Source organism: Somniosus microcephalus, unplaced genomic scaffold, assembly GCF_052327205.1.
Source record: "Somniosus microcephalus isolate GS21.2 unplaced genomic scaffold, FLI_Smic_1.0 unresolved_chr7, whole genome shotgun sequence".
Classification (NCBI taxonomy): domain Eukaryota; kingdom Metazoa; phylum Chordata; class Chondrichthyes; order Squaliformes; family Somniosidae; genus Somniosus; species Somniosus microcephalus.
This window is the reverse complement of record NW_028225185.1, coordinates 14,608,310-14,626,501: the sequence shown is the minus strand read 5'-3', so window position 1 is coordinate 14,626,501 and position 18,192 is coordinate 14,608,310. Positions and strand designations below refer to the sequence as shown.

The 18,192-nt window shown below is 51.9% G+C and overlaps 1 protein-coding gene across 3 annotated transcripts in view; it reads left to right on the top strand.

Moving 5' to 3' along the window:
* LOC147086565 (AN1-type zinc finger protein 6-like) overlaps nucleotides 1-16,420 on the top strand; it is a 34,803-nt gene extending 18,383 nt beyond the window's left edge. For all 3 annotated transcript variants that reach the window (XM_085978688.1, XM_085978686.1, XM_085978687.1), the window contains 5 exons: nucleotides 5,932-6,096; nucleotides 8,668-8,797; nucleotides 10,141-10,202; nucleotides 13,382-13,498; nucleotides 15,002-16,420. In XM_085978688.1, the coding sequence (XP_085834814.1) occupies nucleotides 5,946-6,096; nucleotides 8,668-8,797; nucleotides 10,141-10,202; nucleotides 13,382-13,498; nucleotides 15,002-15,150 (609 nt within the window). In that variant the 5' untranslated portion in view covers nucleotides 5,932-5,945 and the 3' untranslated portion in view covers nucleotides 15,151-16,420. The remainder of the gene's footprint in view (nucleotides 1-5,931; nucleotides 6,097-8,667; nucleotides 8,798-10,140; nucleotides 10,203-13,381; nucleotides 13,499-15,001) is intronic.
* Nucleotides 16,421-18,192: the final 1,772 nt, after the last annotated feature.

The following is an 18,192-nucleotide window of genomic DNA, read 5'->3' as shown; positions in this document are numbered from 1 at the left end:
AGGTCTTTACTAATCGAAGGTCAGGGCTGAACTGCTTAGCAAATTACTACACAGAGTTTATATACCGGTGTGGTCACCACCGGTACTACAATATACAGTAGCCAAGAGAAAGTAGTCCATCTCTTAAGGTAGTCTCTTAAGGTGGTACAGGTTACATACACCACAGCCTGTTCAATCTTTCCTGATAGTTATAACCTCTCAGTTCTGGTATCATCCTTGTAAATCGTTTTTACACCTTCTCCAGCGCCTCGATATCCTTTTAAATAATACGGAGACCAGAACTGTGCACAGTGCTCCTAGTGTGGTCTAACCAGACCAGAACTGTGCACAGTGCTCCAAGTGTGGTCTAACCAGACTAGAACTGTGCACAGTGCCCCTAGTGTGGTCTAACCAGACTAGAACTGTGCACAGTGCTCCTAGTGTGGTCTAACCAGACCAGAACTGTGCACAGTGCTCCAAGTGTGGTCTAACCAGACTAGAACTGTGCACCGTGCTCCAGGTGTGGTCTAACCAGACTAGAACTGTGCACAGTGCTCCAAGTGTGGTCTAACCAGACCAGAACTGTGCACAGTGCCCCAAGTGTGGTCTAACCAGACCAGAACTGCGCACAGTGCTCCAAGTGTGGTCTAACCAGACCAGAGCTGTGCACCGTGCTCCGAGTGTGGTCTAACCAGACTAGAACTGTGCACAGTGCTCCAAGTGTGGTCTAACCAGACTAGAACTGTGCACCGTGCTCCAAGTGTGGTCTAACCAGACTAGAACTGTGCACAGTGCTCCCAGTGTGGTCTAACCAGACCGGAACTGTGCACAGTGCTCCAAGTGTGGTCTAACCAGACCAGAGCTGTGCACAGTGCTCCAAGTGTGGTCTAACCAGACCGGAACTGTGCACAGTGCTCCCAGTGTGGTCGAACCAGACTAGAACTGTGCACAGTGCTCCGAGTGTGGTCTAACCAGACCAGAACTGTGCACAGTGCTCCAAGTGTGGTCTAACCAGACTAGAACTGTGCACGATGCTCCCAGTGTGGTCTAACCAGACTAGAACTGTGCACAGTGCTCCCAGTGTGGTCTAACCAGACTAGAACTGTGCACAGTGCTCCAAGTGTGGTCTAACCAGACCAGAACTATGCACAGTGCTCCAAGTGTGGTCTAACCAGACCAGAACTGTGCACAGTGCTCCCAGTGTGGTCTAACCAGACTAGAACTGTGCACAGTGCTCCCAGTGTGGTCTAACCAGACTAGAACTGTGCACAGTGCTCCCAGTGTGGTCTAACCAGACCAGAACTGTGCACAGCGCTCCTAGTGTGGTCTAACCAGACCAGAACTGTGCACAGTGCTCCAAGTGTGGTCTAACCAGACCAGAACTGTGCACAGTGCTCCAAGTGTGGTCTAACCAGACCAGAACTGTGCACAGCGCTCCAAGTGTGGTCTAACCAGACCAGAACTGTGCACAGTGCTCCAAGTGTGGTCTAACCAGACCAGAACTGTGCACAGTGCTCCAAGTGTGGTCTAACCAGACCAGAACTATGCACAGTGCTCCAAGTGTGGTCTAACCAGACTAGAACAGTGCTCCAAGTGTGGTCTAACCAGACCAGAACTGTGCACAGTGCTCCAAGTGTGGTCTAACCAAGGCTCGATACAAGTTTAACGCAACTTCTCTACTTTTCAATTCCACCCCTCGAGAACTGAACCCCAGTGCCTGGTTTGCTTTTTCCTGGCCTTGTTAACCGGTGTCGCTACTTTTAGTGATCTGTGTATCTGTACCCCCAGATCCCTCTGCTCCTCGACCCCATTTAGACTCTTATTTTCCAAGCAGTGTCATTGAATCTCACAGCACAGAAGGAGGCCATTCGGCCCATCGTGCCTGTGCCGGCTCTTTGAAAGAGCTCTCCAATTAGTCCCACTCCCCCCTGCTCTTTCCCCACAGCCCTGTGAATTTTTCCCCTTCAAGTATTTCTCCAATTTCCCTTTTGAAAGTCACTATTGAATCTGCTTCCACCGCCCTTTCAGGCAGCGCGTTCCAGATCACAACAACTCGCTGCGTAAAAAACATTCTCCTCCTCTCCCCCTCTGGTTCTTTTACCAATTATCTTCAATCTGTGTCCTCTGGTTACCGACCCTCCCGCCACTGGAAACAGTTTCTCCTTATTTATTCGCTCAAAACCCCTCATGATTTTGAACGCCTCGATTAAATCTCCTCTTAACCTTCCCTGCTCTAAGGAGAACAACCCCAGCTTCTGAGGGGGATTGACAGGGTAGATGCTGAGAGGCTGTTTCCCCCTGGCTGGAGAGTCCAGAACCAGGGGTCACAGTCTCAGGATAAGGGGTCGGCCATTTAGGACTGAGATGAGGAGGAATTTCTTCACTCAGAGGGCGGTGAATCTTTGGAATTCTCTGCCCCAGAGGGCTGTGGAGGCTCAGTCGTTGAGTATATTCAAGGCTGAGATCGATAGATTTTTGGACTCTCGGGGAATCGAGGGATCGGGCGGGAAAGTGGAGTTGAGGTTGATGATCAGCCATGATCTTATTGAATGGTGGAGCAGGCTCGAGGGGCCGAATGGCCGACTCCTGCTCCTAATTCTCATGTTCTCTCCACGTAACTGAAGTCCCGCTATGTTATCCATATTGAAATTAATTTAGCGGTCATTCTCAGTGTAGAACTTATCATAATTTATATTAATTAAAATCCTGGGGGGCTGTGACATCGTGAGTGTTGAGAGAGCCCCTTAGTGACTTTTTTTATTCATTCTTGGGATGTGGGCGTCGCTGGCAAGGCCGGCATTTATTGCCCATCCCTCTAATTGCCCCTTGAGGAGGTGGTGGTGGTGAGCCGCCGCCTTGAACCGCTGCAGTCCCGTGCGGTGAAGGATGTCGGGCGGTGCGTCCGGTTTTATCGGTCGTGGCGGTGTGGGACAGCTTACTAGGCCATTGCAAAGCTGGGTGGGAATGTTAAGTTGTGAGGAGGATGCAAGGAGGCTTCGAGGGGATAGAGACAGGCTAAGTGAGTGGGCAAGAACATGGCAAATGGAATATAATGTGAAGTTATCCACTTTGGCAGGAAATATAGCAAAGCAGAGTGCTTTTTAAATGGTGAGAGATTGAGAAATGTTGGTGTTCAGAGTTGACCTGGGTGTCCTTGTACACGAATCACTGAAAGTTAACATGCAATCAATTAGGAAAGCAAATGGTATGTTGGCCTTTATTACAAGAGGATTTGAGTATAAGAGTAAAGACGTCTTACTGCAATTATATAGGGCCCTGGTGAGACCACACCTGGAGTATTGTGGACAGTTTTGGTCTCCTTACCTAAGGAAGGATATACTTGCCATAGAGGGAGTGCAACGAAGGTTCACCAGACTGGTCCCTGGGATGGGAGGAGAGATTGGGTAGACTAGGCCTATATTCTCTAGAGTTTAGAAGAATGAGAGGTGATCTCATTGAAACATACTAAATTCTTACAGGACTTGACAGGGTAGATGCTGAGAGGCTGTTTCCCCCTGGCTGGAGAGTCTAGAACCAGGGGTCACAGTCTCAGGATAAGGGGTCGGCCATTGAGGACTGAGATGAGGAGGAATTTCTTCACTCAGAGGGCGGTGAATCTTTGGAATTCTCTACCCCAGAGGGCAGTGGAGGCTCAGTCATTGAGTATATTCAAGGCTGAGATCGAGAGATTTTTGAATATTAAGGGAATCAAGATATGGGGCTCGGGCGGGAAAGTGGAGTTGAGGTCGAAGATCAGCCATGATCTTATTGAATGGCGGAGCAGGCTCGGCCCTGTCAAGCCCTCTTGGAATTGTATACGTTTCAATGAGATCACCTCTCCTTCTAAACTCCAGAGAGTATCGGCCCATTCTACACAATCCCTCCTCATAGGACAGCCCTCTCCTCCCAGGAATCAATCTAGTGAACCTTCGTTGCACCGCCTCCAAGGCAAGTCTATCCTTCCTTAGATAAGGAGACCAAAACTGTGCCCAGTACTCCAGGTGTGGTCTCACCAAGGCCCTGTACAATTGTAGCAAGACTTCCTCACTCTTATACTCCAACTGGTAGTTACATGATACCACATAAGAAACAGGAGCAGGAGTTGGCCATTCGGCCCCTCGAGCCTGCTCCGCCATTCAATGAGATCATGACCGATCTGATCTTTGACCTCAACTCCACTTTCCCGCTCTCTCCCCACACCCCTCGACTCTCCTGTTGCTCAAATGTCTGTCTATCTCCACCTTGAATATACTGAACGACTGAGCCTCCACAGCCCTCTGGGGTAGAGAATTCCAAAGATTCACCACCCTCTGAGTGAAGAAATTCCTCCTCATCTCCGTCCAAAATGGCCGACCCCTTATTCTGAGACTGTGCCCCCCGAGTTCTAGATTTCCCCACGAGGGGAAACATCCTCTCAGCATCTACCCTGTCGAGCCCCCTCAGAATCTTATATGTTTCAATAAGATCCCCTCTCATTCTTCTAAACTCCAATGAGTATCGGCCCCACCTGCTCAACCTTTCGTCGTAAGACAACCCCCTCATCTCTGGAATCAACCTCGTGAACCTTCCCTGAACTGCCTCCAATGCAAGTCTATCCTTCCTTAAATAAGGAGACCAAAACTGTACGCAGTACTCCAGGTGTGGTCTCACCAATACCCTGTACAGTTGTAGCAGGACTTCCCTACTTTTAGACTCCAGCCCCCTTTGCAATAAAGGCCAACATTCCATTTGCCTTCCTATTTACTTGCTGTACCTGCATGCTAACTTTTTGTGTTTCATGCACAAGGAGCCCCCAGGTCCCTCTGTACCTCAGCATTCTGTAGTGTCTCTCAATTTAAATAATCACAAAAATGGAGTTGTTGATTAATCACAGCGATCGATCTCTATCAATGAGTCTACGACAGACCCAGACACGAAGCGAGGAAAAACCCCCCAGTGATGGATCCAAAGTCAGCCGTTCCTCCAGAGTCACGCTGCACTCTCCACATGTCCTGTCTCAAATTGCTCATATACTGGACCCCCAAAACATTATTTACTGAAAGAAATGTCTTATTTGCATTAGGGGCTGATTGCACTGTGTATTACTGAACAGTACAGACCTGGAAGGTCCCAGGTTATATCCCAACTGTTTATAATGTGGGAAACGCAGCAGCCAAATTGCGCACAACAAGCTCCCACAAACAGCAATGTGATACTGACCAGATCATCTGTTTTTAGTGATGTTGATTGAGGGATAAATATTGGCCCCAGGACACCGGGGAGAACTCCCCCTGCTCTTCTTCCAATAGTGGCCGTAGGATCTTATACATCCACCTGAGAGGGCAGACAGGGCCTCGGGTTTAACATCTCATCCGAAAGACGGCACTTCCGACAGTGCGGCGCTCCCTCAGTACCGCCCCTCCGACAGTGCGGCGCTCCCTCAGTACCGCCCCTCCGACAGTGCGGCGCTCCCTCAGTACCGCCCCTCCGACAGTGCGGCGCTCCCTCAGTACCGCCCCTCCGACAGTGCGGCGCTCCCTCAGTACCGCCCCTCCGACAGTGCGGCGCTCCCTCAGTACCGCCCCTCCGACAGTGCGGCGCTCCCTCAGTACTGCCCCTCCAACAGTGCGGCGCTCCCTCAGTACCGCCCCTCCGACAGTGCGGCGCTCCCTCAGTACCGCTACTAATCAGGGAGCGCCGCACTGTCGGAGGGGCGGTACTGAGGGAGCGCCGCACTGTCAGAGGGGCAGTACTGAGGGAGCGCCGCACTGTCGGAGGGGCAGTACTGAGTGAGCGCCGCACTGTCGGAGGCGGTGAAAGGCGCTATAGAAATGCGAGGTCGTTGTATCTCGGTGTGAAAGCCCTGTAAATGATGGTGTACGTCTCTGTGTGTGTGTTTTTTTTTGCATTAAATTGTCGAAAACCTGAGGGGTTTTTTTTCACATTTTTTTCTCTTCCATTTTTCTATTGCAGGACAAGGGAGGAACATGGCGCAAGAAACCAACCAGACCCAAGTGCCTATGTTGTGTCCGACAGGCTGCGGTTTCTATGGAAACCCCCGCACAAACGGAATGTGCTCTGTTTGCTATAAGGAGTATCTGCAGAAACAGAATAGCAGCGAGCGAATAAGTCCGCAGGGTATGAGGAGTCCCATTTTCCCCCCCTCTGACCCTCTCCCCCGTCCGCCCCGCCCCCATCAGCTCCGATTTGAACTAGGAGAGCTGCGGGAAACGTAGGGTCGGGGGGTTGGAGGTCAGGGGTTGAAGGGCGGGTGGGCGGTTTGCTTGGGCGCCTCTCTCTTTTTAAATCGCTTGAATCCAGTTGGACGAACTTGGAAGTGAGGTAACCGCGGTCGGCCTGCTGATGGCTATGGAATCCCAGGCGACCCGGTAGTGATGGCAACCAGGAGCGGGAGCGCCCTGGGATGGCGGTTTGGGAGGGGAGGGGAAGGGGGGGGAACTTTCTCCATGTACCTGTGAAGGGACAGCTCTCGGTTGTCAAGGCAACCCGAGTGGCCATCTTGGCAACACAGGAGCAAGGAGGAGGCCATTCAGCCCCTCGAGCCTGTTCCATTCAATCAGATCACGGCTGATCCGTATCTTAACTCCATCTACCCGCCTTGGTTCCGTAACCCTTAATCTCCTTACCCAACAAAGATCTGTCAATCCCAGTTTTGAAATTTCCAATTGACCTCCAGCCCCAACAGCCTTTTTGGGGGCGAGAGTTCCAGATTCCCACCACCCTTTGTGTGAAGAAGTGCTTCCTGACATCACCCCTGAACGGCCTGGCTCTAATTTTAAGGTGACGCCCCCCCCCCCACTTGTTCTGGACTCCCCCCACCAGAGGAAAGAGTTTCTCTCTCGTGCGACCCGATCAACTCCTTTAATCATCTTCAACACCTCGATTAGATCACCCCTTAATCTTCTAAACTCGAGGGAATTCAAGCCCAGTCTGTGCAACCTGTCCTCGGAGTTTAACCCTTTTAGCCCCCCGGGTATCATTCTGGCCTCGTCTGCCACGGTGACTCTGACTGTCAGCACAGCGCAGTGACACGTTCCCGTTATCCCTGGGGCCTAGTCGCCTCCTCCCTCCTCCTCCTGCGCCCTCTCTCCCCCTTCACCCCGACGTCGGGGAAAGTCTCCGGGGTGGCGGGGGAAGGGTGGAAACGTAACGCCGAGAGTGACCCCCAGTTAGCCGCCCTCTTGCCGTATCCGCCCCGTGGCACGAAGAGACGGGGCCGCGTCGGCGCCCAAGGAACCGCTTCGGTTGCGATCGGGGGCGCTCGATGCGGGCACGGAAGGTGTTGGGCCGTTTTGGGATCCGGACGGAATAATGCCGGAAAACGCGAACGTTAACGTTTCGGATGCTGACCCACCTTCAGTACTGGGAAGGGACTGAGCGGAACAAAGGGCGGGGGGGCGAAGGTCAATAGGTCATGGGACCGAGCGGAATAAGGGGGGGCAAAGGTCAATGGGTCATGGGACCGAGCGGAATAAGGGGGGGGCAAAGGTCAATAGGTCATGGGACCGAGCGGAATAGGGGGGGGCAAAGGTCAATAGGTCATGGGACCGAGCGGAATAAGGGGGGCAAAGGTCTATAGGTCATGGGACCGAGCGGAATAAGGGGTAAAGGTCATGCCCCCCAGCCCTGCAAATTTCTCCTTTTTCAAGCATTTATCCAATTCCCTTTTGAAAGTCACTATTGAATCTGCAGCGCAGCGCATTCCAGATCACAACAACTTGCTGCGTAAAAGAAAAAAATTCTCCTCCTCTCGCCCTCTGGTCCTTTTGCCAATCACCATAAATCTGTGTCCTCTGGTTACCGACCCTCCTGCCACTGGAATCAGTTTCTCCTCATTTACTCCATCAAAACCCCTCATCATTTCAACGCCTCGATTAAATCTCCTCTTAACCTTCGCTGCTCTAAGGAGAACAATCCCAGCTTCTCCAGTCTCTCCACATCACTGAAGTCCCTCATCCCCTGGTACCGTTCCGGTAAATAATCTGCGCACCCTCTCCGAGACGCTGGGTGGGATCAAGATCGGACCCGGCCGCGACGCCTCCTGTGGTCGAATAGCCCCTACCCGCGCTCGCAGCTCGCAGGCGAAGAATGGCCGCGTGGTAGCGGAGGGCGCTCCACCCTCCCCTCCCCCCACCCCGTGGAACCAAACCCCAACGAGAGCTGCCACCTTTTGGGAAAAGTTGGGAAAGAAAATTGAGGTGGGGCGGATTTTAAAAATGAATTTTACAGCACGTTTTTCAATTCCTTTTTTGGTTAAAATGTTCACTGGCTTCTCCCAGAAGGTTCGGTTGGTGTTTAGAGGGCCAAACTATGGCCAAGAAATTATCGTCACCCCTTCTCCACCAGTCCAAATGGACACTACATCCACCAGTTATGTTCTTATATTAAACTAGTAAACTGCCCCAAGACATCACTCAGGGTCAGTTGAATAATATATAATATATATACTGAAGGCGTTTGGGAGATTTCAGCCACTTGCTCCACAGCGCCACCTCATGGCTGGAGTGTGCAACTACAGCGTGACCGTTGACATAGCAAAAATTGAGTGGGAAATGTTGACTCTCAATTTTTTTTAATAAAAACCCGTGCGGCCCACAGCCGATGGCAGCAGGAAGTGAGGTTTGTGCAGAGGAGGGTGTCCTGACCTCGGCGAGCTTTTTTTAACAGTTCTATACATCCTGTGAACAGGAGCCACAGCAAGTAACGCGCCTTCCGATCCAGTGCTAGTTCAGAGTACAGAGGCCAGCCCGCAGGACCCGTCGTCCACAGCCGTCGCCGCCATCTCCTCATCGGGATCGACCGTCTCGGAGAGTACCAGGTAGGGCTTTGATGGCTGCACGGAGGCGAATCCTGTTCCAAAGGCGGTTGGCGGGGGGGAAGGGTCATTCTCTTGGATTTTTGAGATCCTTTTTCTTTGGTAGGGACCGCTGTATAAACGGGACCAAAGTTGGCTTCGGGGGGGGGCGACACGCCCGTCAACGGGAGGTTTGCATCTGTGGTGCTTTTGGGCGCGGTTGACCAACCAGCCTGATGGGGACTTTGGAAGGGGTTGACCGCTTGCTGGAGGGTTGGGGTTCTTGGCTCCAGATAATGGCCCCAATGGGTGGGGTAGTCCTTACTGAGGACCTTACTGGCATCCCGACCTCCCTGACCTTTGGCTCTTGCCAACATTGTCCCTAAGTTCTCCGGGCCTGGGTAGGCATAGAAACATAGAAGATAGGAGCAGGAGTAGGCCATTCGGCCCCTCGAGCCTGCTCCGCCATTCAATGAGATCATGGCTGATCATCCAAACTCAGTACCCTGTGTCATAAATCTCATCATCGAGAAACTACCTATGAAATAACGCTGGACAGCCAGCTGGTGGCGCCGTCCAAGGAGTATAAATACTCGGGCGTTGGCCCCAGCTTTCCAGGGACATTTTGTAAAGACAAGGAACTAGTGAAGTACAACTAGACCTCCATGTTCTGAAATAAGTTGATTAAAGCCTTGCTTTATACTCAAACCAAGTGTGTAGTGAGTTTTATTACGTCACCATGTCCCTGCCTTCTCCCCAAATCCCTTGATCCCTTTAGCCTTAAGAAATATATCCAACTCCTTCTTGAATATATTTAATGAATTGGCCTCTACTGCCTTGTGTGGTAGAGAATTCCACAGGTTCACCACTCTCTGGGTGAAGAAATTCCTCCTCATCTCTGTCTTAAATGGCTTACCCCTTATCCTTAGACTGTGACCCCTGGTTCTGGACTCCCCCGCCATCGGGAACATCCTTCCTGCATCTAGTCTGTCTAGTCCTGTTAGAATTTTATAAGTTTCAATGAGATAGGCAGGATGGACCCTGAGGAGGTAAGAATGGACGTCCGTGACTGGACCAAAAATAAAAGGTTCCTCGGTAGCTTCTGCTTGGAGGCTCGTGAAACGCGCCCCCAGATGGTCTTCACGCATGACCGGAACAAAATGGCAGGTGAGCGTGGTCCAGGTTCTTGGGGCTTTGCTTCGAATCGGGGTCCTCACGTGAACGTAGGCGGCCATGAATGAAGCCAGTGGCTCTTTTTCCGAACCCCCCCCCCCAAAACCCTGTGCCGTCCGGAGCCGTGGCCGACTCGAGCGCCCCTTCCCTGTGCAAAGTTAACCCCCTTCTGTGTTCCTCCTTTCCCTCCACAGCCAATCGTTGCCGACAGCCACTTCGGACAGTAAAGAGACGGTGATGGAGGAGAAGTTTGAAGGTAAGAGCCGCAGGGATTGGTCAGTGTTGGCTGGGGGGGTTGCGAGTGAGAGCCGCAGGGATTGGTCAGTGTTGGCTGGGGGGTTGCGAGTTAGAGCCGCAGGGATTGGTCAGTGTTGGCTGGGGGATGCGAGTTAGAGCCGCAGGGATTGGCCAGTGTTGACTGGGGGGGGTTGCGAGTAAGAGCCGCAGGGATTGGTCAGTGTTGGCTGGGGGGGGGGGGGGCGGGGTTATGGGGCAGTGGGAAAAGGGCTAGTGGACTTTTCCCCTCCAGCCTTCAAGCTTCATGGAAAGGCTTCCTCAGAATAATAGGAACAGGAGGAGGCCATTCAGCCCCTCGAGCCTGTTTCGCCATTCAGTGAGATTATGGCTGATCTGCGACCCAACTCCATCTACCAGGGTTTAGAGAGTTACATAGAGGACAGGTTGCACAGACTGGGCGTGTATTCCCTCGAGTTTAGAAGATTAAGGGGCGATCTAATCGAGGTGTTTAAGATGATTAAAGGAGTTGATCGGGTCGAGAGAGAGAGAAACTATTTCCTCTGGTGGGGGGAGTCCAGAACAAGGGGGAAAGAGAAAGCTGAGGTCTGATAGAGGTCTTTTAAAATTAGACGGGGCGAGAATGGGAGGGAGGGAGAGGCAGAGGGTCTGGTTATTTAATGGAATTGGTCGTTCTAAATCAATTATTTAAGCTGAGTTGGGCTTCGCTGGTTCGGCCGGCATTTATTGCCCATCTCTAGTTGCCCTGACTGAGTGACTTGCTAAGGCCACTTAGAATAGAATGGTTACGGCACAGAAGGAGGCCATTCAGCCCGTCGAGCCCGTGCCAGCTCTCTGCAAGAGCACTTCAGCTAGTCCCGCTCCCCCGCCCTTTCCCCGTAGCCCTGCAATTTTTTTCCTTCAGGTACTTATCCAACTCCCTTTTGAAAGCCACGATTGAGTCTCCCTCCGCCACCCTTTCAGGCAGCGCATTCCCGATCCTAACCACTCGCTGCGTAAACAAGTTTTTCCTCATGTCGGCTTTGGTTCTGCTGCCAATCACCTTAAATCTGTGTCCTTTGGTTCGCGATCCTTCAGCCAATGGGAACAGTTTCTCTCTATCTTACTCTGTCAAGACCCCTCATGATTTTGAACACCTCGATCAAATCTCCTCTCAACCTTCTCTGCTCCGAGGAGAACAACCCCAGCTTCTCCAGTCTATCTACATAACTGACCACACCTGGAGTATTGTGCACAGTTTTGATCTCCTTATCTAAGGAAGGATATACTTGCCTTGGAGGCGGTGCAACGAAGGTTCACCAGATTGATTCCTGTGATGAGAGGGCTGTCCTATGAGGAGAGATTGAGTAGATTGGGCCGATACTCTCTGGAGTTTAGAAGAATGAGAGGTGATCTCATTAAAACATAAGATTCTGAGGGGGATTGACAGGGTAGATGCTGAGAGGCTGTTTCCCCCTGGCTGGAGAGTCTAGAACCAGGGGTCACAGTCTCAGGATAAGGGGTCAGCCATTGAGGACTGAGATGAGGAGGAATTTCTTCACTCAGAGGGCGGTGAATCTTTGGAATTCTCTACCCCAGAGGGCTGTGGAGGCTCAGTCGTTGAGTATATTCAAGGCTGAGATCGAGAGATTTTTTGGACTCTCGGGGAATCGAGGGATATGGGGATCGGGCGGGAAAGTGGAGTTGAGGTCGAAGATCAGCCACGATCTTATTGAATGGCGGAGCAGGCTCGAGGGGCCGAATGGCCGACTCCTGCTCCTAATTCTTATGTTCTTAAATAAATAATTAACGGTTAGTAAGAGGAGGGGTGGGGCCGATTTTGACCAAAATGGACAGCTACACGTGGAAGGCAGAGGGCATGGCTGAGGTACTAAATGAGCACTTTGCATCTGTCTTCACCAAGGAAGAAGATGCTGCCAAAGTCATAGTGAAAGAGGAGGTCGAGGAGATACTGGATGGGATAAAAATTGATAAAGAGGAGGTACTGGAAAGGCTGGCTGTACTTAAAAGTAGATAAATCACCAGGAGCAGATGGGATGCATCCTAGGATGCTGAGGGAAGTAAAAATGGAAATTGCGGAGGTACTGGTCACTTCAGAGGGCAGTTAAGAGTCAACCATGTTGGTGTGGGACTGGAGTTACGTACAGGCCCAGACTGGGTAAGGACGGCAGGCTTCCTTCCCTAGAGGGACATTAGTGAACCAGATGGGTTTTTATGACAAGCCAACAGCCTCATGGTCAATTTTACTGAGACAGAAGAATTAGGAGCAGGAGTCGGCCATTCGGCCCCTCGAGCCTGCTCCGCCATTCAATAAGATCACGGCTGATCTTTGACCTCAACTCCACTTTCCTGCCTGATCTCCATATCCCTCGATTCCCCTAGAGTCCAAAAATCTATCGATCTCAGCCTTGAATATACTCAACGACTGAGCCTCCACAGCCCTCTGGGGTAGAGAATTCCAAAGATTCGCAACGTTTTACACCAACTGACATGAATCTTGTCATTCATGTAGAAATGACTTATAGAAATATAGAAGATAGGAGCAGGAGTAGGCCATTCGGCCCCTCGAGCCTGCTCCACTGTTCCCCGACATCTCTGGGAGGTTATTTGTGTCCTCCTTTGTGAAGACAGAACCAAAATATGTATTTAATTGGTCTGCCATTTCTTTGTTCCCCATTATAAATTCCCCTGATTCTGACTGCAAGGGACCTACGCTTGACTTCACCAATCTTTTTCTCTTCACATATCTATGAAATATACTGGGTGGCCTGCTGGTGGCGCTGTCCAGGGAGAGTATAAATACTCGGGCACGGGCCCAGCTTGCTCAGGATATTTTGTAAACAGGAACTAGTGAAGGACAACTAGACTTCCATGTTGTGAAACAGTCGATTAAAGCCTTGTTTAATACCCTGACCAAGTGCCTAGTAGTTTTCTTACGTCGCCAACATTTTATTTGCCCCTCCTGAGTTCAAATTCTCAAAGGGCCGTGGTGGGACTTGAACTCCTTATTCTCTGGGTTACGGGTCCAGTGACTGAACCACCGACGCCAACCGTGGTCCCAATGGTTGGTTAATGGAGTCCGCACCCACGGCACGGGGAGGCAGCGGCACCCCCCCTCGGTGTCGGGGAGGACTGCCTTGGGAATTCCCGGCCTCTGAACTTGAGAATCTTCTCTTCCAGCTTCCTCGTCGACAGCGGACGATCCGCAGGGATCCCAGGAAGACCCAGAAAAGTCTCCAGAGAAGAACAAGAAACGGAATCGGTGCTTCTTGTGCAAGAAGAAAGTAGGACTAACGGGTGAGAGAGGGGGGAAAGGGGCTTTTTATTCATTCGCGGGATGTGGGCCTCGCTGGCGAGGCCAGTATTTATTGCCCATCCCTCGTTGCCCCTTGAGAAGGTGGTGGTGAGCCGCCTTCTTGAACCGCTGCAGTCCGTGTGGTGAAGGTGCTCCCACAGCGCTGTTAGGGAGGGAGTTCCAGGATGTTGAGCCAGCGACGATGAAGGAACGTCCCAATATATTTCCAAGTCGGGATGGTGTGTGTGACTTGGAGGGGAACTTGGAGGTGGCGGTGTTCCCATGCGCCTGCTGCCCTTGTCCTTCTAGGTGGCGGAGGTCATAGGCGAGGGAGATGCCATTGAAGCTGTCCCATGGTCCAGGGCATTGACTGAGCTAGTGGAATGGGCAGCATCTGTGGAAAACCAACAAAGACTTGTATTTATATAGCACCTTTAACATAGTAAAGCCTCCCAAGGCGCTGCACAGGACAAAAATTGACACTGAGCCACCTGAGGTATTAGGGCAGGTGACCAAAAGCTTGGTCAAAGAGGTTGGTTTTAAGGAGCATCTTAAAGGAGGAGAGGTTTAGGGAGGGAATTCCAGAGCTCGGGGCCCAGGCAGCTGAAGGCACGGCCGCCAATGGTGGAGCGATGGAAATGGGGGGATGCTCAAGAGGGCGGAATTGGAGGAGCGCTGAGATCTCGGGGGTGGGGGTTGGAGAAGGTTACAGAGATAAACATAGAAACTAGGAGCAGGAGTAGGCCATTCGGCCCTTCGAGCCTGCTCCGCCATTCAACGAGATCATGGCTGATCATCCAAACCCTAGCACCCGGTCCCAACACCGACAGCCATCCCACCCAAGCCCTATCCCCGTAACCCCGCATATTTAATCCCCCCCTAACACTAAGGGCCAATTTTTTTTAATTTTTTTTTTATCATGGCCAATCAACCTAACCCGCACATCTTTGGACTGTGGGAGGAAACCGGAGCACCCGGAGGAAACCCACGCAAACACGGGGAGAATGTGCAAACTCCACACAGACAGTCACCCGAGGCCGGATTTGAACCCGGGTCCCTGGCGCTGTGAGGCAACAGTGCTAACCACTATGCCACCGTGCTGGGAACGAGGGAAGCCATGCAGGGATTTGAAGAGGAGGATGAGAATTTTGGAATCGAGGCATTGCCGGACCGGGAACCAATGTAGGTCAGCGAGCACAGCGGGGTGGGGGAATGATGGGCGAACGGGGACTCGGCGTGAGTTAGGACACGGGGGCAGCAGGAGATTTGGAGGGTGGGAGACGAGAGGCCCAGCCGGGAGAGCGTTGGGAACAGTTGGGAGTCTGGGGCGCGGGGGGTGACAAAAGCACGGCGGGGGGGGGGGCGAGGGTTTCTGCGGCAGACGGGCTGTGAGCAAGTCAAACGAAGAGGGGCTGGGAAAGAGCGTGGGGGGAAAGAGGTGTAACTTTGAGTGTGGAGTTGGAGTTTCTGAAGTGCGGTTCTGAAGTGCGGTTCTTTCATTTCAGGGTTCGAATGCCGGTGCGGCAACTTGTACTGTTCTGTTCATCGATACTCCGACATGCATGATTGCCACTTCGACTACAAAGCGGACGCGGCAGAAAAAATCCGGAAGGAGAACCCTATGGTGGTGGGAGAGAAGCTGCAGAAGATTTAAAAAGTCTCGGAATAAACCCTGTTTCTGCATGACTCGAACTAATCGATATTATCTATTTTGGTTTTTTTTTTTCTCTCGTTTTTTCCGCCCCCCCACCCCCCCAGTTTTAAAATACGAAATACTTTTTATTTTCCAAGTGAGGGAGGGGGAAGGAAAGGACTCTTTTTTTTTGCCACCGTCTTGGTTCGGGTTTGACTCTGAATTAACAAGGAGATTATTGGGTCGTCCTTCCTGCTATTGGGTCTATTCTGCTCCTTTTTTTGGACACTTGAGATTTAAACTCTCTCCGCTGCCTGGTTTTATCACGTTACGGATCGAATATTTGCTGATTGCCATCTTTTTTTTCTCTTTTTAAATTTGTTTTCTCAAATGCTTTTTATTTCCTTACTTCTCCCCTCCCTCCCCCCTTTCCTCTCTCTGTCTCTCTCTGTCGCGCGCTCTCTCTCTGTCGCGCGCTCTCTCTCTGTCGCGCGCGCTCTCTCTCTGTCGCGCGCGCGCTCTCTCTGTCGCGCGCGCGCTCTCTCTGTCGCGCGCGCTCTCTCTCTGTCGCGCGCGCTCTCTCTCTGTCGCGCGCGCTCTCTCTCTGTCGCGCGCGCTCTCTCTCTGTCGCGCGCGGTCTCTCTCTGTCGCGCGCGCTCTCTCTCTGTCGCGCGCGCTCTCTCTCTGTCGCGCGCGCTCTCGCTCTGTCGCGCGCGCTCTCGCTCTGTCGCGCTCTCTCTCTCTCTGTCGCTCTCTCTCTCCCCCTCCACGAAGACGCTGTCTCGTGCCGGGGTGGGTCCCCATGGGCGCCGGCCGCTCTCCCCCACCAGCGCCTCGGTGCGAGTTAGGCCGTTCTTGGGCGGGTGCGCGCGCAGGTTGGTGGTCGGGGCGGGCGGGCGTTTCGAAGTGGAGGGGGGGGGGTGGTGCGGGGGTTGACCCGTTCCTTCTCCCCGCGCCCCCGCCGGCAGGTGTCACTGTCTTTTTGCGAATTGTTTGGGGGGGGGGGGCGCGGTAGGGGGATGGGGAAGTTGGCCAGGAACCTCCGCAGCGACTCTCGTCCCAACCCCCTCCCCTGAAATTCGTGCTGTCAACCAATCGGGCTCTCAGAATAATTTTTTTTAAAATATATATATAGATATATATACCGCGTGCACACACACGAAGTATCTCCTCATTTTTAAAAAAATCATCCCGCCATCCCTGCTGTTGCTAGGTCGGGTTGCTAGGATGGAAGCGCCTTTTGTGCCTGGACAACGGCAGCACGGCGATTGAAATAAATCAGATCAATTTACGTTCTGTTGCCGCGTTTGTTTGTGGGGATCCTGGGGTGTTGGTGAATCTTGTGGCACAGGAGGAGGCCATTCGGCCCATCGTGCCTGTGCTGGCTCTCTCTCTCTCTGAAACAACAACAACATCATCTTGCGTCTATCCAGCGCCTTCAACGCAGTAAAACGTCCCCGAGGCGTTTACTCGGGAGCGGTTGTCAGAGAAAATTTGACACCGAGCCACATAAGGAGATATTAGGACAGGCGACCAAAAGCTTGGTCAAAGAGGTCGGTTTTAAGGAGCATCTTAAAGGAGGGGAGAGAGGCAGAGAGGTTTAGGGAGGGAATTCCAGAGCTCGGGGCCCAGGCGGCTGAAGGCACGGCCGACAATGGTGGAGCGATGGAAATCGGGGGATGCGCGAGAGGTAAGAATTGGAGGAGCACAGAGATCTCGGAGGGGCTGTAGGGCTGGAGGAGGTTACAGAGATGCATAGTGAGAGGGTTCGCGTACAGGAGCAAGGATGTCTTGCTGCAGTTGTACAGGGCCTTGGTGAGACCACACCTTGAGGATTGTGTGCAGTTTTGGTCGCCTTATCTGAGGAAGGATGTTCTTGCCATGGAGGGAGTGCAGCGAAAATTCACCAGACTGACACCTGGGATGGCAAGAATGACGTATGAGGAGAGATTGGGTCGATTAGGCTTATACTCGCTGGAGTTTAGAAGAATGAGAGGAGATCTCATTGAAACTTATAACATTCTAACAGGACTGTACAGACTAGATGCGGGAAGGATGTTCCCGATGGTCGGGGCCAGAACCAGGGGTCACAGTCTAAGGATAAGGGGTAGGCCATTTAGGACAGAGATGAGGAGGAATTTCTTCACCCAGAGAGTGGTGAACTTGTGGAATTCTCTACCACAGAAGGCAGTTGAGGCCAATTCATTAAGTATATTCAAGAAGGAGTTAGATATATTTCTTCAGGCTAAAGGGATCAAGGGATATGGGGAGAAGGCAGGGTACTGAGTGTGGATGATCAGCCATGATCTCATTGAATGGCGGAACAGGCTCGAGGGGCCGAATGGCCTACTCCTGCTCCTATGTTTCTATGCTTAGGTGAGGGGGACAAGGAGGCCACGGAGGGGTTTTGAACACGAGGATGAGAATTTTAACAATCGAAGTGTTGCTTAACCGGGAGCCAATGTAGATCAGCGAGCACGGGGGGGTGTGGTGATGGGCGAAAGAGCTCTACCCTCAACTCCCAATCCTCCGCCTTGCTCTCTTTTCCAACAGACCCTTTTAAAAATAATTATTTTTCAAATACTTCTTCGCTTTCCCTTCACAAAGCGATATTGGTTTGTGTTGCTAGTCGAACATTCCCTGTCCTAACAACTCCTCTCTGAAAGTAGGTTCTCCTGTCCTCTCTCGCGGCGATGTTCTTCAATTTATTCTTTCTATTTAACGACAAACCAACTGTATGAAAATCCAACCCCCCCGCCCCATCGTCTTGAACCCCTCTCCTCTGAGAAACATAGAAGATAGGAGCAGGAGGTGGCCATTCGGCCCCTCGAGCCTGCTCCGCCATTCAATGAGATCATGGCTGATCATCCAAATTCAGTACCCTGTCCCTGCCTTCCCCCCATATCCCTTGATCCCTTTAGCCTTAAGAAATATATCCAACTCCTTCTTGAATATATTTAATGAATTGGCCTCTACTGCCTTCTGTGGTAGAGAATTCCACAGGTTCACCACTCTCTGGGTGAAGAAATTCCTCCTCATCTCTGTCCTAAATGGCTTACCCCT